Source organism: Gracilinanus agilis, chromosome 1, assembly GCF_016433145.1.
Source record: "Gracilinanus agilis isolate LMUSP501 chromosome 1, AgileGrace, whole genome shotgun sequence".
NCBI lineage: Eukaryota > Metazoa > Chordata > Mammalia > Didelphimorphia > Didelphidae > Gracilinanus > Gracilinanus agilis.
Genome location: NC_058130.1, coordinates 144,199,387 through 144,227,033, shown reverse-complemented (window position 1 = coordinate 144,227,033; position 27,647 = coordinate 144,199,387). Strand labels below are relative to the sequence as shown.

The 27,647-nt window shown below is 38.1% G+C and overlaps 1 protein-coding gene across 1 annotated transcript; it reads left to right on the top strand.

Moving 5' to 3' along the window:
- Positions 1 to 2,074: 2,074 nt before the first annotated feature.
- On the top strand, positions 2,075 to 26,958 carry MEFV (MEFV innate immuity regulator, pyrin). Its single transcript, XM_044657908.1, has 10 exons — positions 2,075 to 2,354; positions 5,413 to 5,994; positions 16,010 to 16,449; positions 19,826 to 19,921; positions 21,151 to 21,381; positions 22,783 to 22,805; positions 24,919 to 25,034; positions 25,229 to 25,261; positions 25,835 to 25,867; positions 26,414 to 26,958. Exons 1-10 carry the CDS (start codon positions 2,075 to 2,077, stop codon positions 26,956 to 26,958), a joined length of 2,379 nt encoding a protein of 792 aa, XP_044513843.1.
- Positions 26,959 to 27,647: the final 689 nt, after the last annotated feature.

Genomic DNA, 27,647 nt, shown 5'->3' with positions numbered 1-27,647 from the left:
ACAATTGATCTGTGTGTGACTTTTTTTCTCAACGAGATTCTAAATTCCATGAGGGCATGGACCTTGTCATTTACTTTTATGGGCCCTACAGTCCTAGCACAGGGCTGGGAAATAGGTTTTTGGACTGTAGTTGAATTAAAATTCTACCCTCCCCCCCAAATACTCACTGAATTGATGCTGGGTGCTATGGTACCTCTTTTTGGCATCCTAGAGCTCAAGCATTGAGTGTAAACCTAAACAGATCATAATTGTTACCAGATACCTAGGCAAATGTTATCCCTGCTTACATCCTAGAAATTCTTCTTGGCCCCCTATGTTCCCAGTGCCCTCAGGGTGCTTTCTGATTGCACTAGATATTCACTTAGCACCCTACCTAGATCTGAGAAATACACCAGGTGCTAGAATTACCCTGTCCTCTACCCTCAGCCAAAACTCTTCATCATATCTAGATTTTATTTTATCTTATTTTTTAAAATTTAGAATATTTTCCCATGGTTACATGATTCTCCGCCAAACCACCCCCTCCCTGTAGCTGACACACAATTCCATTAGTTTTTACATGTATCATCAATCAAGACCTATTTCCATATTATTGATAGTTGTACTAGGGTGATTGTTTAGTGTCTACATCTCCAATTGTATCCCCAATATCTAGATTTTAAAAGAAAAGTAAAATACTAATGAGTTATTTGTTAACCCAGCCCTCTCTGGGCATTTACAGTTTCAGACTACAAACCATTTATCCAAAATGAATCTTCATTCAGCCGAATTAGTGGAGAAAACGTTTTTGTTTTTTTTTTCCTGGTAAGGGAAATCCATCCTGAGATCCATGGTCTACTCTACCACTATTGTATACCTAGTCCCATCAAAACTCCACCAGTCCTGCTGGAAGAAAAGAGACAAATGAGCTTCTGCTCTTCTCCCTCAACTTTCATTCATTTCAGGGAGGAAGTGTGATATAGTGCATTTTTTTTAAGTTACAAGTGGTATAAAACTGTAGAATTTCTCAATGTTCAACTTAGAGTACTTAGATCTAACAAATAGATCTCTTAGGTCCTGTTCTGGGAATGACTTTATGGTGTGGTAGAAAGAACATTAGATTGAAATCAGGAGAGGCAGATTAATGAGAAAGTATGGTACAGCAGAAAGAATATAGATTGTGGATTTGGAGGACCTGCATTCAAACCTTTTTTGGGGGGGTTGAGGTCTCATTTACTACTCATGTATCATTGGGGAAATCACTTAAACTCTCTAGGCTTCAGTTTCCTTCTTTGTAAAATGTTATTGTTGCTCTATTGATATAATAAATGATACTCCCTCCTATCTACTAGATGTATGTAGATGAAGTATAGAGAGAGGATGGGATGACACCTCCCTCCTTTATAATAGTTGCCCAGGCAGGATCCTTTAGGTCAATGGATGATATCCCTTCAAGACCCACCTGGGGTTAATTGATATTATATAATGAGCTCTATAATGCCTTTTCTAGCTCTAAACATATATAGTAATCCTATGACTTCTGGCTCTCATTCTAGCTTTGTGACCTCGAGCACATAGTTTTTCTCCTCTGATCATCTATTTCATCTTTTCTAAATGACACTGTAACAAAACCTGTTCTACCTGCCTCATTGGATGGTTGTACGAAAGGCACGTTGTAGACTGAAAAGTATCATATAAATATTAGTTGTTCTTTTTATTCCTTGGCTACCATGACTGACTAAAATGGCCAGGATAGTGGTCTCCCTGACATTTGTTTGTTCCTTTCACAATCAGGTGACTGGAAGTCACCTTTCCTTTAAATCCTTTACTCTATTTTGATGCCTACTGAGCTGTGGTTGGTCAGTTGGTGGTTGGGAAGAAGTGGCTAGCCTTCTGGTATAACAAAAGGGCTCATATATTGATGGGAATGGGAGGAGTCTGGTACTCCACTGATCCTCCCTCTCCTTCCTGTTCTCCTTCCTTGATTTCACAACAGATCACTTCTCTATAACTCTTTCGCTGCTCCAGGGCTGGAGATTTCTGTTCCCTTACTGGATACCTGACTGGTTGTCTCAAACAGCATTGAACTGATCTTATGGCAAAGACCCTGAGTGATCATCTACTGCACACCTTGGAGAGTCTAGTGGCTTATGACCTGGAGAAATTCAAATTCAAACTGCAAAATGCCAACCTGGATAAAGATCGAGTTCGCATTCCCCATGGTAGGCTTCAAAATGCTACTGGGTCAGTGAAGCTTGCTGCCCTTCTGATCAACTATTATGGGGAAAGGTATGCTGTGAAGTTGACCCTGCAGGTATTGCAAGCGATCAATCAAAATCTACTGGTAGAGGAGCTCAGCCAAGCAATTACCCCAGGTAAGTAGGGGTGTCCTGAAAAGCAGCCTGCCTTTTTCTCTACTTTCCAAAATAATTGTACTACCTCTTTACATTTTTATCATACTTCAGACTTTCAAAGCATCTTCACATCTGTTATCAAGAAGGTAAGAACTGGAAGGGACTTTATTTTTAGAAGTCAGAACACAGAGTGTCAATGTTAGAAGTCTATGACACACAAAAAGATAAGAACTCTGGCCTTAGAACATGTGTCAGAAGTGGAAGGAAATTTGAAATGCAAAACATAGACTATTGGAACTAGGAGGAGTTTTAGCATATGGACTATAGAATGTCAGTGCTAGAAAAGATCTTATAACATAAACCATAAAATTCCAAAGCTAGAAGAAACCTTAGAACAGAGACCATAGAATGGCAGAGCTGGAAAGGACTTTGGAATGTGGAGTATTAGAACAGGAGGGGCCTTATGACCTAGAATATCAGAGTTGAAAGGGACTTTAGAAAACACTTTATAAAGGAGGAAACCACTAAAGTGACTTGAGTTCAAGTTTACACAACTAATTAATAGCTAGAGCCAGGTTTCCTGACTTCCAAACCAATATTCTTTGCACTACAGAACATATCTTATACTGGCAGTTAGGGCAAAGGAAACTGAGATATGTAGAATTGGTGACTTGTCTGAAGTCAAATGGTTAATGGCAAAGCCGAATGAAATAACTTAGGTTCTTTCCATGAGATTACAGTACTATGGGTTTCTCTTCATCATCTCTTGAATTTTGTATAGCTAGGTAGTCTTCAAGTATTCCTTCTTCTCAGAGGCAAAAAGATAATCTTTGGCTCTGTGGAAAGTCTTGGCTGAGATAATTATATTTCAGGAAACTTCTGGTTTCACTTCTTTTTTGTTTTCTCATTTTCTCCTTTTGTTCTCATATGCTGCCCTCTTGCTCATCAGTACCTTCCTTCCTATTTTTCTGAGTACAGTCCCATACATCAGATAGATACGCAGATCCCACAAAGTCCAGCTAGGAATATTGTATTTGTTCATAATCTTTAAGGCTGAATAATCATAAAATGTATTTTGTATGACATTCTTCAACTCTTCCACTTCAACCCTTCCCTGGTTCCCAAAAGATCTCTAGTGGAAGCTGTCAGCCTTTTAGTTACTCAACTCATTATATACTGTATCCTATGCTCCCTTTTGTGGCTGTTCATGTCTTCTCATGTCCCAACCCTGGAATACCTCCATTACCTACCTTCTCTATTTCTCCTTGCATACTGCTGAATCCTACTAAAGAAATAATGCCAACTGGTACACTATAAATTTGTAGTATCTAATATTAGCTGGCTACTCATGGCTATATACCAATCTTCTTATCCTGCCATGTCTATTAGATGCAGATTGTCAATGCATTTTACTTGCCTCTAGCCTTGTGTGGACTGGACAGCTCCTCCACCTGAGAGAGGTTTTCTTTTTGCTCCAAGCACAGAAAACTGGAAAGAAAATGGCAAAGGTTCTGTCTCTGGTACCATTCCAATTTGACACTTTTCCACCCTGCAGCTATATCATAGGCTCATTGCTTGTGAAGGAGGCAGTACCCAAGTCATACTTTGAAGGTTGGGGAAAGAGATGAGGGCCATTTAGGTAGTTATGATAATAGCTCCCTTACTTATCTCACAGGAGATAGGACCTGGAGATAAGTGAGATGAGATGAGAACCAAATGAAAGAAATTATATAAAATACTCTATAAATAAGGTATTCTCATTCAAATGTACTTGTGACTGTGTGATGTTTCAGATACATCATATCTGAAATTAAGCAGATACTAGGCCTGTTTTTCTGGAGACTAGAGCACTCATATTCAAACAAGTGGGTGTGGAACTGATAATCTGGAAATCAGGTTTTATTACCATTAACAAAATGGGTGTCAGTTTCCTCCATGAGCAGGTCCTTTCCAGCTCAAATATGTGATTCTGACTCCGACAAAGTTAGGAGATGAGTGAGAAAGGGGTATTTGTTTTTAGAATTCTTTAATGAGTGATAAGAATGAGTTGAAATTATTATATATTATATTACATATTATATATGCTGACAAATTTGTTTGGTACTACTTCAGAACAAAAGGAATGCTAACAACAATAACAACTTACATTACATAGCACTTTAAGAGCCAGTGTGGCATAGTAGGGAAATAGGTTCTGAACTCAAAGATAAGAAGACTGGCTTTAAATGCCACATCTGACATTTTTTAGCCCTATGACCATAGGTTAGTCACTTAAACTTTAGGGAAGCCTTTAATAATTCTTTAAAACATATCTATTAAGTTATAGATGGATTGTAATCTGTGTTGATGTTCCAAATCACCAATCCTAATGTAATATTTATAAAGCACTTCTTTCCTCAGAACACCTCTGTAATATAGGTTGTGAAAATACTATTTTTAAAAGTGCATTTTTATTGATGCTTTTGCTTTTTATACCAACAGAATTCCTCTCTGTATTCATTACCTTTCCTTGTACCAGAAAACCACCCTATGTAATAAATAAGATTTTTTTAAAAGAAAGAAAATGAACAAAACTGTATAATATAAATACATGTGATGTACCATACTCATGGACCACTGCAAAAGAATGGGGTGGCAGTGAAAATATTATTATTACCCACATTATATTTTTAACAGCTTTTCAAGAGGTCAAGTGAGTTTCTATGGTTACACAGCTAGTTAGTCAAAGCTGAATTCTAGGTTTTCTCCAACTCCAATATTTTTTCTAGTTTAATTGAAAATGCAGGCAAATTGTTTAAAGTACATTAAAAGTCACTTTAACCAAAATTCCTTGACTACCCAAATTAGGTGCTGATTACCAATTACTTTACTCATTGAAGGTGGAAAATAAATCAAATAAATTGAACATATCTCTAGCCCTGACTTAAAAGTGAAATTTAAACTTCATTTTTCAAAAGTATTTTATAATTTAGACTTTAACTAATTTGAAGAAGTGGTTTCCTCTTACCTTCTTTCATCCCTAAATCTTCATTTTGAATTTATGAGTCTTTAATGGTTTGGTATTTGGATGTTCTTTCAGAATGTTTAACTCAAGAGTGTGCCACAGAAATCTCAGGAACCTCTGCTATTTCAAGCACAACAGGATCTAGGACCCTGGAAATCACTGTTCCTTTGAAGGGAATATTAGAGAATGAAGATGCTGATTTTCAGGGTCCAAATGAAGATATTATGGATGGAATTCAGGTGCCAATTTCATCCAGCCAGTTGCATGTTGGCCAAGAATATCAGGAGGACACTCTAGAAACAGATGCATCTCTGGTTCTGGAGAGCAACAGATATGAGAATTCAGAAGTTGCTGTTACTTTAAGGCAAAAAGCATACAAGAACCAAGCACCCTTATTCTTGAGTGCAAAGAGAATATCAAACCAAGAATTTGGTGACTTTTCAGGAGAGCAAAACCACCCAAATCAAAAATCAATGAACAAGGTACATAGGAATTCAGAAGTTTCTGTGTCCTTGGGGGAGTCCGCAATGCTTTATAAACACCAAGTGCCTGAGTCCCTAAAGGAAAAGATATTTGGGAATGTGGATACTTCCATGCTGTCTGGAAAAAAAGAAACCAAGAATCCTGGAAACCAGTATTTAAAAGAAGCCTGTGAAGGTATTTTTTACAACATCTATTTTAAGCCCTATAAGTACTATAGTGTTATTTTCTCTTTATATCTTTTAATACCCTTAGCAGAATGTTTTGTAAAAAAAAAAATCACTTATCATAATAATCTTATATTTTTGCTTTATGCTAATTGAAAGCTATTTTTAGAAGCCTCTTGGTTCCTAAATTTTAGGCTCAGAGTCAGAAACCTGAGTTTTAACCCTGGTTCTGACTCTAACATTTATTACTTATATAGCAATGGGCCATTTAACTTTTTCTTCCTTATTCTCAGTCATCTTACAGTTAAAATGAAGATAATAATACTTGTCTGACAGAGCTCCTGAGAGGAAAGTAGTCTAAGAGAACTATTAAGTGCTTCCTAAATATTATTATTATTATTAAACTCTTCTAGTGCAAGTGTGGGGAGGGACAATGTAAGAAGTCTGAAAGACCTTTCTAGTGACTAGTATTGAATGTCTTTCTATTTGGGTCCTAAATGAATTCACAAGAAATCATGCAAAAGAGTCAGGGAAGATGAGAGATCAGAGGGTCATAATTTGATTATGGAATCCTGAGTTAGAGCTGAAAAAGACCCTAGAGGTCAGCTTGTCCAAATCCATCATTTTTATAGATGAAAAAAAAATGAGTCCTATTAAAGTCAGTGTCTTGATAGAGATCACATAGGTAGAAGGCGGCAAAACTAGGATTTTACTTTAGGTTCCTTGACTCCAAATTGAAGGGAGACTAAAAGCACATGGATAGAGATTAGAAGATATAGAGTTGGGAGGAGAGAGGAGTCAAAGAGTCAGAAAATAAAAAAGTTGCAGAGCTAGAAGGACCTGGAGCCCAATCTATAAATAGACAGTGAATCTCTTTATAACATCCCTATCATGTAACCTACAGAACTTCATTATGATTCCACTGAATATGAGAGGCTACTTCCTCTTCAAGACAACCAGATCTACTTTCACTGAGAGCTTTAAACCTATACTTTGAAATTTCTGTGATCTTTGCTTCTCTGTGTAGCTTCTTATGCTCTAGAACTTCTCTTCTTAGAAACTTTCCCTTAGATTCCTTTCCCTTTCTTTCTCCATCAAAGTACTTTTTAACCTACAAGAAACATTTAATCATCCCTGATATCCAAAGAGTAGTAAGCCATTCTTTTAGACCTATGGTGGCAAACCTATGACATGTGTGTCAGAGGGGGCATTCAGAGCCCTCTCTGTGGGCACATACACCATCGCCCCAGCACAGAGTTCCCTACTAGAAAGCCAGAGGGTTGTGGGGCCAGGTTGCTCCCTTTCCCCTCCCCATGAGTGCCTAAGGACATTCCTTACATCACCAGCCCCTCTAAAAGTTTTGACATCACTGTTCTAAACCATTCATCTTCTCTTTCAGCAGGAAAAATAAGCTACATTTTTTGTGTGCATAAGTATTTTTTATTTGACGCTGACAGAAATATTAACATCTTTGAAGGTCACTTGAATATTCCTTTGTCCTTCATACTTGCTGAAAGTGAGATCCTTTGTTCTTTGCCACTCTTGCTCCTAATTCTCATTGTAGACTCAGGTAGCAATAGCCTATTTTGTCATGGTAATCCTTTCCTATTGAGGGACTCCATCTCTAGGGTCTTCTGAGTCAAAGGTTTCTTTTTTCTTTTTTTTTAATATCAAGGTTTCCCATTTTTTATGATACTTTCCCATCTTTTTTTTTTTACTAGATTCATTAAACCTACCAACACACGAATCTAAACAGTAAATGCCTTTAGCTATTATTTCTGTATTTTTATGTAAAAAATATTAATGCTGAACCCTGTATTTAGGCACAGTTTGCAAGAAATAATTGCATTTAATATTAATCTACATCTAATTGAGCATTGGCTATGGGGGAGGTTAGAGGGAGGGAAAGAACATAAATCATGTAACTATGGAAAAAATTTCTTAATAAAAAATAAAAGATAAAAAAACATCAATCTTCATCTGTCATTACTAACTTGGAAATATGTCCATACTGGCATAGCTCCCCATGTCCTCTGACTTGATTTTTCGTCCCAAAAAGATTTCAAATAAATTTTATATAAATCTTGAACAAGGAAAAGATATCTTAAAATATAGTTTGGGTTAACAATCTAGAGTTGAGCAACCAAGTCACCATCTCATTCTTCCTGAACACTGCTTTCTGTTCTGGCATTATTCCAGGCTCAATTACTATGAACCAATTAGAATCTCCTGGAGGCTTGAGCTTCTGTACATTAAGATGTACCACTCAGTTTCCCACGTCAGTTTACGAGGGTCTTTGAGTTAGACCTCAGATTATCTTCTTGGGATCATGGTTCTAGAAGGTACACTGTTAGTGGCTACACTCCCAAACTGAAATTCTCCATGGCCATAGGGCCAAAGAGATTCTTTATTCCTAGAAGAGTCTAACCAACCTTGATAAGCAAGGTCCCAACATATGACCCATAATTGATATCATTCAAGAAATTCTAGGCTTTATAGCATTGCTCCTTCCCATCCCCAGTATTCTTGCCTATGAGACAATCTCACAAACTAATGAGGAAAGTTTTCATGTGATTTTCCTATACAACAAATTCCAGGGGCTCCTTATCTCCTCTAGGATCAAACATTTAAAATCCTTTGTTTGGTGTTCTGAGCCTTAGCTGGATACTTCCTACCTTTTCAGTCTTATTACAATTTACTCACTTTCAAGTAATTTGCAATGTATTTGACCTTCTTGATATTTGTTTTACAAGACACTCCCTCTTCCATTTCCAGGCATTTTCCCTAGTTGTCTCCCATGTTTAGAATTCCCTTCATTCTCATCTCTGCCTCCTAGCTTCTTTCAAGTCCCATTTTCTACAAGAAACCTTTCCTGAAACCCCTTAATACTGGTACCTTCCCTCTATTGATTGTCTTTAATTTATTCTGTTTATATCTTATTTGTGTATAGTTGTTTGCATGTTGTCTCCCCTGTGAGACTATTAGCTTCTTGAGAGCAGGGACTGTTTTTTGCTTTTCTCTATACCCCTCCTGTTTAGCACAGTGCCTGCCTGACACATAGCAGGTACTTAATAAATGTTTATTAACTGACTGATTGGAGCATTTCCCAAACTGACCAAGAGCTGAATCAGTTAGGCTCCAGTCATGACAACAGTGGGCTTTTCGAATTATGCCAATTAGTCATCTCTTTCTGGGCCTTTATAGACATTCCAAACTGAAATTTCCGTGTTGGTTTTATCCAGAATTATTTAATTAAAATTGGATTACCTCTCCTTTGGGATAAATGCAATCAAGTAACTAGTCATGTCTAATCAAGTTATGTAAAAAAGACAGCTATAGCCTTAGAGCAATAAGAATATTGAGAAGTAATATTTGTTAAAGAAACAGTCATTTTAAAATCACTAGCAAAACACTTACCTTTTTTCCCAATTTAAAGCTTATAACAACATAGTGAAATGGTCCCATTCTTATTTTACAAGAACCAGGAAATTACCTGACAAAATTCAGTGCTATCATTATAAGAAACAGTATAGTCATTGGCATTAACATTTTGTTTTTCAAAGAGTACAGCTAGATCTCTATTAGTAAGAACAATTAATTCCATGAAGTAGTCCTGATTCAAAATTATAATTATGTATAACATGGTAATTCATTCCAGTTCAATAGAAATATACAGTGTGAATTTGAAATAATGTGATCATTTCATGAGAATCATAATTCACATTCAACAAATCTACCCATAAAGACATTTTATGTCAGTATATATACTTAACAATACCCTCTTTTTTACTTTTATTTTTTAAGAAAATTTTTACATAATTAATGTTCTTTTCCTCTCTTCCTCCTCCCACCCCCTCCCATAGCCAACTCACAATTCCACTAGGTTTTACATGTGTCAAACAAATACCTTCTTAAAGAATACAGTTCTGACCCCTGAGGAAGGAAGCATCAATAAATGCAGCTAGCTATGCCACACAACACATGTTACATTCCCAGTTGGAACAGTTTGTTCTAATAAGTGTGAAGGCAGTGGAAGCAGGAGCTGTGGAGCACTTAGAGCTTGATTAACCGTCAAAGAAGCTAAGGTCGTCCCCTGTATCCTATGCAATCACCAGTTGTCTCGACTTTACTTGGCACTGAACTTTGAGGACTCTGGAAGAGAGAGTGAGGCTGACAACTTTGTGCAGGTCTGCCTTGCTTACATTCAATTTATGCACATGTCAAAAGGTATCATTAGTAATAATACCATTTTGGTCCTCTTAGAGTACAATGGACAACAGTAAGGCATTCAGGAATTAAAGAATCGATGCATGGTTATTTTGTCCTGGAGATAATAGACATTCTATCAAAGGATACAATCTCTTTGCTCTAGAATGGTATATGCTCTTCTTTGGACAGGGAAAAGATTATTATTATTATTAGTAGTAGTAGTAGTAGTAGTAGTCAACCTTGTCTCCAACTCCACAAAATGAACTATTAATTTACATTGGAATTTTTATTTAAATAATTTTTCAATCTCATTTTTTCTTTTTTTAACGTCATGCAAAACGCTTCCATGTTGGTTGTTGTTGTTAAGAGCACATTCATTCAGAACCAAAACCCCAAAATAAAACCAAAGATACACTGATGTGAAACCCGACTGAACAGTTCTTTCTCTGGAGGTGGATAGCATTCCCCATCATAAATCTTTCAGGATTGTCTACGCTGGGATTTTTATATACAAACTCAGTACTGAACTTACCTTTCAGCAGCTGTTTGGTAGTTATCAGCAATCTGGTTATAATAGTCTTTCAACAGTTTTCACTGTAACTGCCATAGAGAAGGGCAACTTAATTCATCATAAAAAATGTATCTACTATGACAAGAACATGTTCATTATAGCATTTAGTCTTTTGGATAAGATTGATTTATATGATACAAACAAAAAAAAACCATTCTGTACGCTGCTCTCTTTCTTAATAGCTAGTATTTATAGAGTACTTTTGAGCTTTAAAAAATGCTTTATCTTCACAATAACCTTGAGAAGTAGATGTTACTATTATTACCCATATTTCACTGATAAAGAAACTGAGGCTTAGAGTAATTAAGTACTGACAGAATCACAGGGCTAATAAGTTCCTGTGGCAGGATCTGTAATCAGTCTCCAAATCCAGTGTTCTACCTACTGAACAATCTAGCTGCCTCTGTGTCTTGGATTGAATTCCCAATATCATGTGCCTGGTGGACAAGGTAGATACAATAATTCTTATTGGAATTTTAGGGGAAAATTTCAAAAAAATGTTTAAAACCAAAATTTGCATTGCATCAACAATACCAATGAACACTAACTCCCCTCTTTGTTCAAATGCATCATGCCAATCACTGGAGCAAAGTGTGGCTCATTTCTCAAGACTGCTTGACCAAAGTTGAAAATTCAGTCATAATTGCTCCATCTTCGAGGTGAAAAGGCTATAGATTTTGACTGTGGAGTCAGCCTAGACCTCCTTTTTCTAAATTGCACAGGGGCAGCATGGTGGCTTAGTGAATAGAGCTCCAGGTCTAGAGACAGAAAGTCGTGGTTCAAATCAAGCCTCAGACACTTTCTAACTTGATCCCAAATTGTCTAGCCCTTGCTGCTCTTCTGCTTTAGAACCAATGCTTAGTAATTGATTCCAAGACAGAAGGTAAAGATATAACTAAATAACTTGTAGACATAATACTAACATAAAATGATCTCATAGACTGAAAATATAAATGCAAAATTTATTTGCCAATCTCTCATAATCTAAATGTGTAACCAAATAGCTATGTGGAAAAACCACTTCATTTATCTATAAATTTTGGCATTCTATACTGGTTGCATTCAGAAACCAGTATAGAGTATTTATTACTTTTTGCTCTCATCACTACAAAGTTGTGGCACCAGCACTTAATATTTAGAACACAGATCAACTATTCTGTGAATAATACTTATTCCAAATAATTTATTTAACACAGGATAAATCCCAATTTAAAATTGTTCAGTGTTAAAAGTTGCTATATGAGGGGGCAGCTGGGTGGCTCAGTAGATTGAGAGCCAGGCCTAGAGACAGGAAGTCTTAGGTTCAAATCTGACCTCAGACACTTCCTAGCTGAGTGACCCTGGGCAAGTCACTTAACCCCCATTGCCTAGCCCTTACTACTCTTCTGCCTTAGAACCAATACACGGTAGTGATTCTAAGACAGAGTTTTGGGTTTTTTGTTTTTTTTTTGCTTTTTGGTTTTGACTACATTTTCATAGCAACAAGAATTTCAAAATCTGTGAAATAATTAATAAAAATTAGTTCAACTCCTTAAAGAATAAATAAGCAATGCTCTACATAGAATTTCACAGAATTACAGGTATGACAGTCTTGCTATCCTCCTCCTACCTCAAGGATGTCCTAGAACTCTTAAACTAGCATTGCTGCTTTCTGAAATTCTACACTTCCTTCCCTGGCATTTTTTGAAGTGAGCCCTTCCCTGAGATGCTGATTGCTGGCAAAAATGAAGACATTGTATTGGAAGCCAAAAATTGAAGTTACTCATCTATATTCTAGTTAGCAACATTTAATTTAATTTATTTATTTTAAACCCTTACCTTTCATCTTAGAATCAATATTGATTCTAAGGCAGAAGAGTGGTAAGGGTGGGCAATGGGGGTTAAGTGACTTGCCCAGGACTACCCAGCTAGGAAGTGTCTGAGGCCAGATTTGAGCCCAGGACCTCTCGTCTCTAAGCCTGGCTCTCCATCCACTGAGCCATGCAGCTGCCCTCTATTTATTTATTTATTTTTAAAGGTATTTTCCTATTGTTACGTGATTCATGATTTTTCCCACCCCTCTTCCCTTCTCTCTGGGAGTTGACAAGCAATTCCACTGGGTTATACATGTTTATCACTCAAAACTTATTGCCATATTATTCATTTTTGTAATAGAGTAATCTTTTAAAACCAAAATCCCCAATCCTATACCCGTATAAACAAGTGCTTAGTAGCTCTTCCTCTGGATGTGGATAGCATTCTTTCTCGTAAGTCCCTCAGAATTGTCCTGGATCATTGCATTGCTGAGACTATCAAAGTAGATTACATATGAGTGTGCCACAATAGTTTGCAACATTTTAAAAGGTTACATTTTTAGAATTTTCTGCTTTTAAGAACACCTTTATACACTTCTCATCTACTACTAATTGAGCAGTCAATTCAAGTCTAAATTATGTCAGTGTAAACTATCTAATTTCTTTGGAATGCACCTATTTCAAAAGCAGTGAAAGAGGTAGAAAAGAGGAAGAGTGGGGGGAAAGGGGGTAAGCACAGAATGGAAGGGGAGGATGTGAATTATAATACAGTCTCCTCTTGGGCCAGCTAGCTTGAGTAGATGAGGCAAATTAGCCCTCAATTCCCAATTAAGATGGGGGGGGGGGGGGAGAAGCAGCTGGGCAGCTCAATGGATTGAGAGCCAGGTCTAGCGAAATGTGGCTTCAGACACTTCCTAGCTAGTCACTTAACTCTCACTGCCTAGCCCTTAGTGCTCTTCCGCCTAGGCACCAATACACAGCATTGATTCTAAGACGGAAGGTAAGGGGTTAAAAAAAGATGACTCAGCACCAAGGTCTCGTTTCAAAGCTGAGTAGACTAACTGGGGGTAAGAGAGCGGTGTATAGAAGTCTGTTGTGTTCGGGGTACTGGTGCAAGTGGGGAGATTTGGGGCTGCAGCCAGTGGTCAGATGGCAAGGTGGCCCCGGGGGCGGGGATGACTGGGGAGGACGGAAGCCATTCTATCACTTACAATAAAAACTGCTGCCTAAACGCCCAGGTGCCCAATAAAACACAATAAAGGTCCGTTCAGTCCCGCCTCTGTTCCGCCAGCAGCGTGCTGGGACGTGCTCCCTGGGAGTGTGAGGTTCTTCCTCTGTCAATTTCATAAGTAAATTTCACAACGTTAGTTTCCCTTAATAAGCCTTCGTGATCTCTTCCAAGTAAATTTGTCCACAGGACTCTTTTGAACCTGTTTATCTTTTTAGCCAATATCAGATTTTCAGGACAATGAACTCTAGAAGCGAACTTCTTGGTTTCTGGACTAGGACTTTTTATTTATTTTAACCTTCCCTCTTCTTCACATTCTGCTAGGCAATTCTGCTTTGGCAAGCATGTCCAATTTTACCTTATTCGTAATTTTCATAATATGATTTTATTTATTTTTTTGTCCAGACTTGTGACTTCCTTGTTTTACTGGAACTCCTAGTGAGAAAGCTCCTTCTGTCAATGCAGATGAATGACTGTTAAGCAACTTTTAACCTGAGAGAGTTGCCTAGATCACCGAGAAGTTAGATGATTTTCCAGGAGCCATACAGCTAGACTATGTCACAGAAGGTCTTCCTGACACAGAGACTAGCTCTCTTCCCATGACATAGTGCTGCCCCTCTCCATGATTTTATAAACCTTGACTTATAGGGAGATTCAAAGACTTTTTTTAAGCCCATACCTTTCATCTTAGAATCAATACTATGAAAAAAAATTTTTTAAATAAAACAAAAAGACTCAATACTATATATTGGTTCCAAGGCAGAAGAGCAGTAAGGGCTAGGTGATAGGGTTAAGTGACTTGTCCATAGTCACACTGCAAGGAAGTATGAGAGACCAGATTTGAACCTAGAACTTCCCATCTCTAGGCCTTGCTCTCAATCCACTAAACTATCTTACTGCCCCTACTCTTTTTTATTTCATGAATGCCCTTGAAACCCACGACCTCTTCTCAGAATTGTTGCCTACATTCATAAATTGAAGGAAGTTCAAGATTTGTTAGAGGTTTGTAAAAATAAAGATAGATTTTTTTTTTCCTGTCCCAGTTCACAGATACCTTGAGACGTCTACAGGTAAGACTAAATGATCAGTAAAAGTCTTGATATTGCAGACAGCTTGGTGGCTCAGGGGATAGAGAACCAGGCCTAGAGATGGGCGGTCTTAGATTCAAATCTGACCTCAGACACTTCCTAGCTGTGTGACTCTCGGCAAGTCACTTAACCCCAAATTGTCTAGCTTTTACTGTTCTGTCTTGGAACCTATATCCAGTATCTATTCTAAGACAAAAGATAAGGCTTTTAGAAAATAAAATTTAAAAAGAGTAAGAATACTGAGTAAGCCAACTTACTCATTTTGCAGATTCAATAAACCCAGGTCCAGAGAGAAGTACTTTGTACATGGCCAAGTACCTTGGCCAGGGTTATAAGGAATATAGCAGCAGTCAGCACCAGCCCCTTTAGCTTATGACTCAGTTATTTTACTTATTTAGTTCAGATTTTAGTTCAGTTATTTTATGTTATTTATTATTATGTTAACTTAATTATTTTACCTAAATCTTGTTACCTCATTTCTTCTCTCAGCTTTTGTGTTTTAAGGCAATAAACATCATCTTTTTCATCTGGCTTCTTCCCCTTTACAACCATAGATGAAAGAAGTCAGAGTAGAAGGAATCTTAAGAACTTGGCATGGGAGACCCAGAAAGAACACTAGAGTATTTCAAGTAGAATGTTTGTACTAAAAGGGACTTTAGAATACAGACTACAAAGGTCATGATTAAAAGGGACTATAATACGTAGTGGGGAAAGGACTATATCTTAAATTAGATGATCTGGGTTCAAATTTTGGCTCTTTTACTTTTTGACTGTGGACAAATCACTTCATCAACCTCTTTAGTTCCTGATCTGTAAGATGAAATTGGCCTAGATCAGAGACTTCTTAGTCCAGGATTAAATATATTGATGATTATATTTAAATATAATTGGTTTTCTTTGTAATCTTGTATTTTATGTTACTCTTTTTAAAATATAGGAGTCTATAAGTCATAGCAGATTGCCAGAGGCCCATAACCCCAAAACATTTAAGAACCTCTTGAATAGATGATCTCTAAGGGATTTTCCTAGTTCCAAATCCTGTGATGCTATGAACATAGACCATAGAATGTTAGAGCTTGGAGAAAACTTGAAAAGAAAACAATAGTCCCTCTAGCCCTTGGGTCTAATTCTTTCAGATGAGCCAAGACTGAGAAGAACACCCACGGAAGCCTTCAACTTCCTGAGGATCACAGGAGCCCCTTTCAGAGCAGCATCCCTGAGGAGAGTACAGGAGTCGTGTTCCATTTGTCAGGCCATGGTGGCAAACCCATCAAATATTTCCTGGGGGAACAACATCAGATACTATTGCAATGTTGGGCATAATGTCTGCCTCAAATGCCAAGCCATGTTTCCTAAGAATTTCCAACATAGCAGGAGCCTAGAAAACATACCTACTGACTTCCAGGAACCAAAACTAAGCCCTCAATCCATGCCTCAGTGTGAATGTCATCCAAAGCAGCTCCAAGGGCTGTTCTGCAAGGAGCATGGAAAAACCATTTGTCTCATCTGCAGTATGTCCCAGGAGCACAGAGGTCATCGAATGCTTCCCATAGAGAAGGCTGCTCAGAGTTACAAGGTAGGAGCCTCTAGAAGGCTGGATCTCCTTCCACATAGCTAACTGGGGATATTCCTGGGATGAATTTGTGTATGGGAGGTAGATATTCATCCTTTCCTCTCAACGACCACTCTGAAAAAGAGCTTAACATTCACTTTAGTGTACAAATAGAGTTGACTCTCAGAAAATTTGGTGAAAAGGTCAAGCTTGTCTTTGGTGATCTCCCCTTCCTTTTTCACATTTATTTTATTTTTTAAAAATTAATGAGTATTTGTTTTGTCTCCTTCTTAGTTCCTTCTTCCACTAGAAAAAGAAAAAAAAATCCTTAATTTAAGATCTGCTCTTTAGCCCACCAATTTTTTAGAAGTAAGTTATTTAGTCTCCAATTATTTTTTAATTCTTTATTCAAAGCCTCTGTTTTTAAATTTAAAAAATTTGCCCCCTTCCCATCCTGAAAAAAAATCTTGTAACAAATATACAGTCAAGCAAAACAAATTCCCATACTGACCATGTCTTAAAGGTGTATCTCATTTTATTCTGTTTATTAGTTCATTATTTCTGAGTCAGGAGATGATGAGTAGCATTCTTCATCAATTGCCAATTATTACATTGATAAGGGTTATTAAGTCTTTCAAAAGTATTTATTTTTGCAATGGTATAACATGTTTTCCTGGTTTCACTGACTTCACTCTACCTCATTTCATATGTCTTTTCAGGTTTCTCTAAAAAAGCATTATTTTCATTATTTCTTCTTTTTTAAAAAACGAGTCTTATCTTCTTAGAATCAATACTGTGTATTGTTTCTAAGGCAGAAGAGTGATAAGGACTAGAAAATAGAGATTAAGTGACTCACTAGTGACACACAGCTGGGAAGTGTCTGAGTTCACATTTGAACCCAGGACCTCCCATCTCTAGGCCTGGCTTTCAATCTACTGACTCATCTAGCTGCCCCACCCCCTTTCATTATTTCTTATAGAACAATAGTGTTCCATTAATATAATAGTTTCTCTTTAGAATCAAAGAACACAGAATATTCCAAACTGGAAAAGGATTTACATTGGAGAGCACAGAATTGAACTTAGAAATATTAGAACATAGAGTGTTCGCATTAGAATTCATTTAGAGTGACCCTCTCATTATATATTTGAGGAAAATAAAGCTCAGAGAAGTTAAATTATTTGCCCAAGGTCACTAGGCTAATGAATCCACTGATTTCTCATCTAGGGCTCATCATATTACACCATATTTTCTCTTTCTTCACTTCTGTGGCTATTCTGTTGTGTCACTCTGCATCTCCTAACTTCCCTATAGCTACTTAGATCACACACATTGGGTACCCCATCCCCCCATACATATCTAGAAGTACCACATTCTCCAAACCTATTCTCTTTCACAAATTCTGACACTTCTCCATCCCTAATTAAAATACTAGATAACTATCACTAAAAATTTAATCAGAAAAAGACTTGTGGATTTTCTATTATATGCTCAGCACAGTGGGATGTGAAAGAGTAATGAAATATAGTCTTTTCCCTCATGGAGCTCACAATTTCAGTCAGGAGACAAAAGAAACAAAACACAAAACAATTAGAGAATGATACAAGATAGTCAATAATCAAATGCCAGGTTATAAAAATGGATACTACAAATGTGACAGATTAGAGAAGGAAGGAGACAAGTTCAGAGTATGTAGATTTTCTTTAGGAGGTAAATAGAGCTAACAGTAAACAAGGACACATAGATGGGAATAAGTATGACCTGTGCTAAAGACAGGGAAAAGACTTATCTGACTGAAATAAGTAGAAAGAAACCTGGATTGAAAGTCAGAAGACCTAGGTTTGAGTCCTGTCTCTGCCATTTGCTAGCCATGTGATCTTGGGTAATTCACTTGATCTCTCCAATCTCAATTTTCTCATCCATCAAATGGGTATAATAATACCTTACTTACAATGATGTTGGAAGGAAGTACTTTGTACATAGTAAAGCAGCATGGGAATAGTCAATTCAATAAATCTTTTAATCCAACATCCATTAAGTGCCTACTATGTGCAATGCCCAAATGAAACAAGACACAGTCCTTTTGTAATTTAGTAGAGAGGATAAAACAAATACATAAATAACCACCATAAAAATTATAATATGGTTTGTGCATGGGAGAGGTCCCTATCAAGTACAATGAGGGACTGTAGGAGGGAAAGCATCATTTCTACCTTGGGAGATCAGGAAAAGGTTCGTAAAGGAGGTTGGCACTAAGAGATGTTCTTTGAAGGAAGCAAAAAACTTCAGCTGGTGGAGGTGAAGTCAAGGAAGGGAACAATTCCAAGCATATGGGACAGCGGGCAAAGAAAAGTCAGAACAAGATTGGAAAATAACTAGTCTCCTTTAGTTGGAACAGAGTAATAAAGGGGAATGATATTAGATAGGACTGAGCCAGTATTGTTGAGTCAAATTCTAGAGGGCACTGAATACCAGGGTATGGAGTTTGTAATTTTAATTGGAAAACATTTGGGAGAAACTGAAAGTTTTTGAGTGAAGAAATGAAGTGTTTTGACTTGTGTACCAGGAAAATTAGGAAGTTCTGTAAAGTATGGCCCATATTGGTTTTAAAGCCCAAATTGTTACCCTTAAGTAATCAAAAAATCTTTCTCTGGATATTCCTAACAAAAGAACTCAGAGTGTAATCTAGCACGGAGGGAGAGGAATGAATTGGAGCAGTGCTTACTGATTGTTACTAAAGAATCACAATTTTTTTTTTAGCCAGTTCACACAACTTCTATTACCAAAGCTCCTTTCTTAAAACATTCTTTAAAAAAAAAAAATTGAATCCTTACTATTCCTGCATCTTCTTCCTCCAAGCTCCTAGTTCCCTAAGAATGGCATGGTGGAAAAAGAGCTAGATTTGGAGCAAGAGGAGCTGGGATCCAATTCTGCCAACTAATGTCTATGTGATCGCAAGCAAATCACTTAACCTTTCTGAGCCTGTTTCCTTAAATGAAAAATAAGGGGCCTATGCCAGATAACCTCTAAGGTCCCTTCCTAACCTACCATTCTTTTCTGGCTCCTCCTCTGATATCTTGCTTTTTTCTGTAAAAACTTTTGTCCTTAGGATCTTTATCACTTAGCGGTCGTTTTCATTCTCTCTACACTCCTATTATGGCATACATTTTGTCCTAGGTACTTTGGGTTTAATGGGCTTGGGCCAATGTGGGCCTTAGAAATATCATCTTTGCCCAGTTAATACATTATATAAAATGATTGCTTTAGCATTGATTTTCTAAGGGCCTCACATATTAAAGGTATGTCACTGCCCCTGCTCATTTAAGTAGTACTTATATTGTAATGAGTTAAAGAACGAAGCCTTTATTCTAATCTCAACATTTAAAAAAATTTAAACCAGGAACAAATTCAGAGCCAGTTGGAGCATCTTAAGAAAGTAAGAGAAACAGCTGAAGAGAAGAAATCACAAGGAAATAAGACAATTACAGCCTTCTTGGTAAGTCTGGGGATGTCTCAGGACACTACAGGGAAACTATAGGGAGAGGTTTTTCTTTTGGATCAGAGTAGAAATAGAAATTGAACCCTTCTGAGACTCTTCCCTTATTCCTGGGGAAATGAAGAGAACTTAAAAATTAAGATGGCTTTTATTGGTAGTCAAGAAGGATGGGGAAAACTGCTAAAAGCAGTTACTTTTTCCTTTTATATCTTCAAGTGGAAAGATCATTCTCAAGGGTAGAATGAGTCATGAGAATTCCTTAATAGCTAGGAAATTCATGGTGTCACTGCACCCATGAGGTCTGCCCTAGCTTTACATATGGCACTTCCTGAAGCTTTAAAGAAAGCAATGGAAGAATTCAGACCTTCTCACCTCTTACTCTTTCCCCCATAGGTATAGTATATATACATACACTGGGGTATTCCAATTAATGCTGGACAGTTGTCTCTTTGGAAAAAAAATACACATGACACAAGTTTAATCTGCATTTTTCTCATTTTTCTTTATCATTTTCTTGTTTAGACAACCAAACAATAAATCAAGCCCTAATTGTAGCATTTGTTGATTTCTTTCTTTCTTCTTTTTTTAAACCCTTACCTTCTGTCTTAGAACCAATACTGTGTATTGGTTCTAAGGCAGAAGAATGGCAAGGGCTAGGCAATGGGGGTTAAGTGACTTGCCCAAGGTTACACAGCTAGGAAGTGTCTGAGGTCATATTTGAACCCAGGACCTCTTGTCTCTGGGCCTGGCTCTCAATCCACTGAGCTACCCAGCTGCCCTGTGCATTTGTTGATTTCTGAGGCATAAATGTTCACACTGAAAATGAGCCAGCAGTAAGCACTGTATAGTTTATTTTGCTCTTACATTTTATTTTTATTTTTTGGTTAACTAATATTTTTCTCCCTTTCATCCCCATTTCCACTTATAGAAAAGAAAAAATAATCCTTGTACTAAACATATGCAAACAAGTAAAACAAATTCCCATATCATCCATGTTCAAAAAGATCCCTAGGGAAATAACAGAAACTGCCCTCAGGCCCATCCTGAGGAACGGAAATTCCTAGCCCATAACCAGAGTTCCTCTAAACTTTGGGGGCCTTCTAGTAAACCACAGTGATGGGAAAATGAATTCAATGGTTCTCCTCTTAACGAAAGCCTCAAGCAGGTAATGTTCCCTAGCTATCTCAAAAATGCTTGACCTCCTATTCTCCTAATCCTGTTGTTCTCAGAACAAGACAGAAGCTCAGAAGAAGCAGATTATGTCTCAACTGAAGCAGCTACATCACTTTCTAGAGGAACAAGAGCGACTCTTTGTGGTCTGGTTGGAAGAACTATACAAAACCATTTTCAGAAGCAAAGAAGAGTACATCATGAAAGCATCCCTGGATATATCCCTTCTTGAAGAGCTGATGGGAGAGCTGGAAGAAAAGCAGAAACAGCCAGCCTGGGAATTCCTACAGGTGAAAATAAGTGACTCCTTGTACAGAGAAGGACCCCTATCAGAACAGGGGCCCAGTAAGCTCATCATTCCATGTATCCTGACTTAAGCCAGGGTATCAGTATTCTAGGCCCATTCTGTGCCTCTGAGTGACTGCTCTGTCATTTCCAAAACCCCCTTGGAATGTGGCTGGAGAAAAGCTCAGCATACCTGGGCCACTTGATGAGTTCTGGTAAAAGCCTTGACTGGCATCAGTTGTTTGTAAGATCCCTTGGGAGTTAAGACTATTTTTTAGGCATTTCCCAACACATTTTGATTTCCTTAAAGATGGAGGTTTTAAGATCCAGGTGACACTGGTTATTCAACATGACCTCTTCTGTCCTATTTTAGTAACAATTTACACTCATATGGCCCTTTAAAACTCTCTATTCCATTCAACCAAAACTTCCTAATGTTTCAGGTTGGAGATGGGGAACCCAGCAGTGGGGAGAAAACACTTGAAAACTCCTTAGGAGTCATCAAATCATCTTCCTTGCCCATTTGTACATGTTCTAGCTAATGTTTAAGATCAGATTAATGTAGGGCATCATCTGCTAAATGTTCAGTGTAAATAGAAGCTCAAAATATCTCTGCTCTCCATCCTTTGACCCAAAGGATTAACTTTCCTGATCAGTCAGGAAAGATAATAATTGTGAAGTTGAAGCAGGATTTACAATTCATGGGGATGTTCTGGTTTACACTGAAGCAATTTAATGTCAGATTTTTGCTCTTTGTTTAACATTACCTATAATGCACATGCATATCATATTGGTGCAAATGTAAGCTAATCCTCTCCTCCCCCTAAAATTAGATCTCTTTGAAGGAAAAATAAATGTGATATCCATTATATAACAACACTGAATCCAGGACCTACTCTGATCTAATAGAAAATAGATGGAAAGCATGGCCTATATCTGATCATAACAGCACATATCAAAATGCTTTTCTGCCACTGGGGAAGTTGCACCATGTAATACAATGGCCTGAAGCTGTCTGAAATGGCAGAAACTTTGGTCATGGTTCTTGTAGCCCAATTAACAAGCAGTTTAACTCTATAATATTTGAAACTAACTGTCAGGTATCAGGATTTGATTTGGTTTCCCTCAAGGGTTGTTGAGGCCAAAGAGGAGGGCAAGGTTTATAATTGTCCCAGATATTCCCTGCTGGAACTTTTCTAGCAAGACAGTGGAAGACTTAGGGGGCATTGGTAATAGACTAGAGGTAGCAGCATTGATAGGAGGGGTGACTGAAGTACAAGAGGTAAGGCAGGTGTGGGAACTGGGTGATCCTATTCTGTAACCGAGCATTAACAAATCGAGTGTTTACTAAGAAAGGGATAGCTCCAGAGCAAAACTGACAAACTGTTTCACTTTTTCTCTCCTAGGACATCAGAGTCACCCTAATGAGGTATTTGAACAGCTCAAAACATGCACACACACCATAGACCTAGCTTCCCAGGCCCTATAGCATAGCACTCTCTATTCTAGATGCCATTTGCTTTGGGGGTTTCTTATTTCCCCTGCTTTACAATTGGGGAGGTATTTCCTTGAACTTACAGCTTGATCTAAATAGTTCCTTCTGGGGAAGAGAGATTACTGACTCAGGAAAGGAGAAGACCACACCATCTGTTCATGGCAGTTCTCCCTGGTCTCAGAGTTGTTCGTAGGGACAGCTACTCTTTTATCTAGCTGTGCCCTTCCTAATCCATGGAAGCAGAAATTCCAGACCTGTATGCCCTACGATTACTCTGCCTTAATTTTGGAGGTTCTGTCATTCATCCTACAAACATTCATGAAATGCCAATTACATGTTAGCACAATATTGGGTGTTGGAGGAAATAGAAGGATAAATAAGGCATGAAACCTGCCCTTGGGGAACTTATCATCTAGCAATGAAGATTAAACACATGCACAGGTAAATATTCAAATTAAAATCTTTTAAGTGCAGGCCTAGAGATGGGAGGTCCTAGGTTAAAATCTGGCCTCAGACATTTCCCAGCTGTGTGACCCTGGGCAAGTCACTTGACCCCCATTGCCTAGCCCTTACTGCTCTTCTGCCTTGGAGCCAATACACAGTATTGGCTCCAAGACAGAAGGTAAGGGTTTAAAAAAAAATCTTATAAGTGCATAAGAGAAGTAACAAGTATTGTTAGATCAAGAAAGATGACTTCTGAATAGAGTTTCCTAGAGTAGGCGATTTTCAAATGGGGTCTTAAAAGATGGACAGGATACTTGTGCCTAGGAACTTGGCACTGACAAGACAGGAAAACAATGTACTGTCATTGGTGAGGTTTTAGATAGGATTCATGATTTGGATAAAGTTAGAACTAGAGGGCCTCTGAATTTCTTTTCTTATTTAAACATGATTTTATTAATGCTCTTTTCTTTAAAAGACAGTTATCGTGGGGGCAGCTGAGTAGCTCAGTGGATTGAGAGCCAATTCTGGAGGTCCTGGGTTCAAATCTGACCTCAGCCACTTCCTAGCTGTGTGACTCAAGGCAAGTCACTTGCCCCCATTGCCTAGCCCTTACCACTCTTCTGCTTTGGAACCAATACAAATATTGATTCTAAGATGGAAGGTTTAAAAACAACCCAACAAACATTGTCCTCAGAATCCCATCCTACTTTGTTACAAGTAAGCAATGTCAAACATGTTTGATGTCTCTTTGAAAATCCTAACTATGATTCTACCCCAGTAGAAAGAGCATGCAGGACTGGGATTTGAGTCTTGGCTATGCAATTTACTTTCTGCATGACTCTAGTAAAGTAATTTAATATCTCTGGGGGTCAATTTCCTTATCTATAGAATGAGGGAGATGCACTAGATTCTTAAAGTCCTCTCCAGCTTTAACATTATTCTATATTTGTATATACAAATACACAAAATATTGGTAACAAACAAAATGAACTCTACCTCCTGAGACAAGGTAACAATTTTATCTCATATGTATCACTCATATAATTTCTTTTTTTTTTTAAACCCTTACTTTATGTCTTAGAATCAGTGCTAAGTATTGGTTCTAAGGCAGCTGGGATTAAGTGACTTGCTCAGGGTCACACAGCTAGGAAGTATCTGAAGTCAGATTTGAACCTAGGACCTCCAGAATTGGTTCTCTATCCACTGAGCTAGCTAGCTGCTTGGATGAATGAGATTCAAAGACTTGGGAACCAATCAGAATGGAGGACGTTAGGAGAAGAAATGAAGATATATAATAAGAGAGATTATGAAAGATAAAATTTTCATAAAGTAAAGTGAAAACTATTTCCCTTTTCCTAAGACTCTCACCTGGAAAGAAGAGAGTCCTCTAATAGAGGTTAGAATGAGGCCAAAATATGGCATTTGCCTAATGTATTAGGTGGATTAAGAAGTAGTTCTGGTCTGTGTCCCTACTTAGAGGTCAACTAGGAATTTCCCTGGCCTCCACTCCTATAGGAAATCTATGAAGTAAGATCAAAGCTTTGTCCCCAGCCTTGCTTTCACTATGACATTCACCATTTTTTGTTGTCTGTGGAATCTGTAGAGCAGAATGGGCGTTTTTTCCTGAGGAGTGGACTCTGTCTCCTGAGTTGAAAGAGAAAACCCACCTTCTCTTCTGGAAATCAGCGAATGTGGAGAGAAGCATGAGGCAGTTCATAGGTTTGTATATAAAATTTTGGTATATAGAGAAATTGGAACCACAGCTTAGCCATCTCATCCCTGGATCAGGCAGCAGAATTCTTTATCTTTGTCTCAGTTCCTTTTTTTCTTTCTTTTAACACTAGTATTAACTTCCACTTGAAATCTTCCCGGGAAAGGTCATAAAAATTCATCTCATTCCTTTTTTCTCCTAGTGAGTCTGCAATCAGAAATGGAAACATTCAAAAGTGAGTGTCTGGATTTGCTTATACAAGGAGGGAGGGAATAGTTTCATATTGTTCCAAGAATGCCAATTTCTATGATTATCTTAAAGAGAAAGAATGAGGGAAAAAAGGACTGTTCCCCCAAAGCTTACCTATACAAGCCTCTCTTTTTGTTCCCCTTTGACTGTGTGGCTACTGGTAGGTAGACTTGGAATTTCCTAAGTAATTAGGTATATTATCAAGGAATCAGCCTGACCTTGACTCATGAATCTCTTTTCCCAGTTACTTGGTTAGGTTTTATGAGTTTTCTCCTGATACCTTTGTCATTTTATAAAATGTGGTAATATTCTTTCTATTTTTTCCAAAACTTTCCCTCCCTTAGTTGGTGCCCACTCTAGGCCCAGATCAAGAAGTCAGGCTAAATCCAGGGAAGAGAAAGGGATATATCTTGTAGGGACTCATGAAATCTTGAGAAATCACTGTCCTGGGAGCTTCCTAAAATTCATTAAGTTCCATGTTTCACTGTAGAGGTTAGGAAAGAGAGGTTGATCTTAGCTTATCCACTCAGATTCTTTCTCTTCTTTTTTGTCTTTTCAGTTTTACAGCTGAGAGAGGTCCAGTTATATTCAGGTAAGTGGCTAAGATCAGACATCTTCAGAGTGGCAGAAAACCTAACCTGGGGGCCCCCTATTCTTTACCCTGAGGCTTCAGAAGAACAGATACCAGTTCCAGAGTCTGGAAAAGGCATATATGCACCTTAGGCAAAGTTTGAAATTCTCATAAGCAGCCTCTGAGTTACAGTAAACTGCCAAAAAAATTCTTTAAGCTTACATTGCAGTACATAAAACTATAGACTAGAGGCAACAGCATTGATAGCAGGGGTTGCTGAGGTGGGAGAAACTATACAAAATAAACATCTGTGGGCAAAGGAGGAAAGAATTTTCTTCTAGTTACATATAGATATACATACACACACAAACGCATATATATGTGTGTGATTATAAAAATACATAATCTATATTTTTATATAATTGGTCCATATATTCCTTTAAACAATACTATACCCTAGTGAGCTTCTAGCTTTACTTCCCACAGTCTTACCTTTGCCCAGAATTTATCTGATAGGGAGTGGAGATACCATTAACTTCTCACTGGTTGTTTGGATTTTCTTTGCAGCTAACGTGACTCTGGACCCTGAAACAGCTCACCCCAAACTTATTATATCTGATGATCGGAAACATGTGAGATTTGGGAAGAAGTGTGGAAAGGTGTTTAATGGCCCACAAAGATTTGATGATTCTGTCATCGTTCTGGGATTTCCAAGTTTTACCTCAGGGAAACATTATTGGCAGGTAGACGTGGGAGATAAGACAAGCTGGATATTGGGAGTTTGCAAAAATTCTGTGAACAGGAAGGGAAGCATAGCCTTTTCACCAGGAAATGGGTTTTGGTTAATAATGATGACGAAAAAGAATGAATACAGTGCCTCCACCATTCCACCCACTCCTCTTTCTCTGAGGGAACCCCCAAGATGTGTAGGAATTTTCATGGACTTTGAAGCTGGAGATATTTCCTTTTACAATGTGACTGCCAAATCCCATATCTATACCTTCTCTTTTTCTAGTTCTTCCTCCGGTCCTCTCCGACCTATCTTTAGTCCTGGTATTCAGGATAGAGGTAAAAACACAGATCCTCTGACCATCTGTTCAGTGAATAGGTAGTAGGTAGAATGAAAGAAGCTTAGTATCCAAACTATTGGATACAAACTTACTCTGGATCTCATGTACTCTATAATATTTTATACCTTATTTATGGACCAAACAAATATATCTTACTTTGTATCAGTTATCATTATGCTTGCTTTTAATCTTACTATTAGACCAGTGATGGTGAACCTATGGCACACATGCCAAAAAGGGCATGCGAAGCCCTCTCTGTGAGCACATCTGCAGCCACCCAGCAAAATTCATTACTAGAAAGCCAGAGGGATTCGGGTCAGAGCTGCTCCCCTCCCCCTATCCACATGCCTGAGAATACACCTCACTTCACCAGACCCTCTGCCCAACAGCCCAATGGGAGTGCTTCCTCCCTCCCCAGTCTTGGGTAAGGCACTTGGGACGAGGTGGGATCACATGCTGTGTGAGAAAGCAATGCAGATGGCAACCTGTTGAGTCTGTGGTGTAGGTGATTCCTGTGGTGAGGTTGGAGAGGAGCTAGGTTTGAGAGGAGCATAGCTTACAATGTGGCACATAGCTGGAGGGGAGCAAAGTTGGAGGGAAGCAGAGCACTCAGGCCACTCTCCTCCTCCTTTCCACATGAGCTTCTCATCACCTGCCCCTCTGCCCAGGAGCCCAATGGAAGTGCTTCCTCCCTTCCCTGTCTGAGGGGCAGGGAGTAGGGTGTGTGTGGG

What these genes read in the sequence shown, in the direction of transcription:
- MEFV (XM_044657908.1), top strand. Translation starts at nt 2,075, where the DNA reads ATGGCAAAGACCCTGAGTGATCATCTACTGCACACCTTGGAGAGTCTA. An exon ending in AGGCTGCTCAGAGTTACAAG is followed by an intron (nt 16,450 to 19,825) that starts GTAGGAGCCTCT and finishes AATTTAAACCAG; the next exon opens with GAACAAATTCAGAGCCAGTT. An exon ending in AGAGGTCCAGTTATATTCAG is followed by an intron (nt 25,868 to 26,413) that starts GTAAGTGGCTAA and finishes TTTTCTTTGCAG; the next exon opens with CTAACGTGACTCTGGACCCT.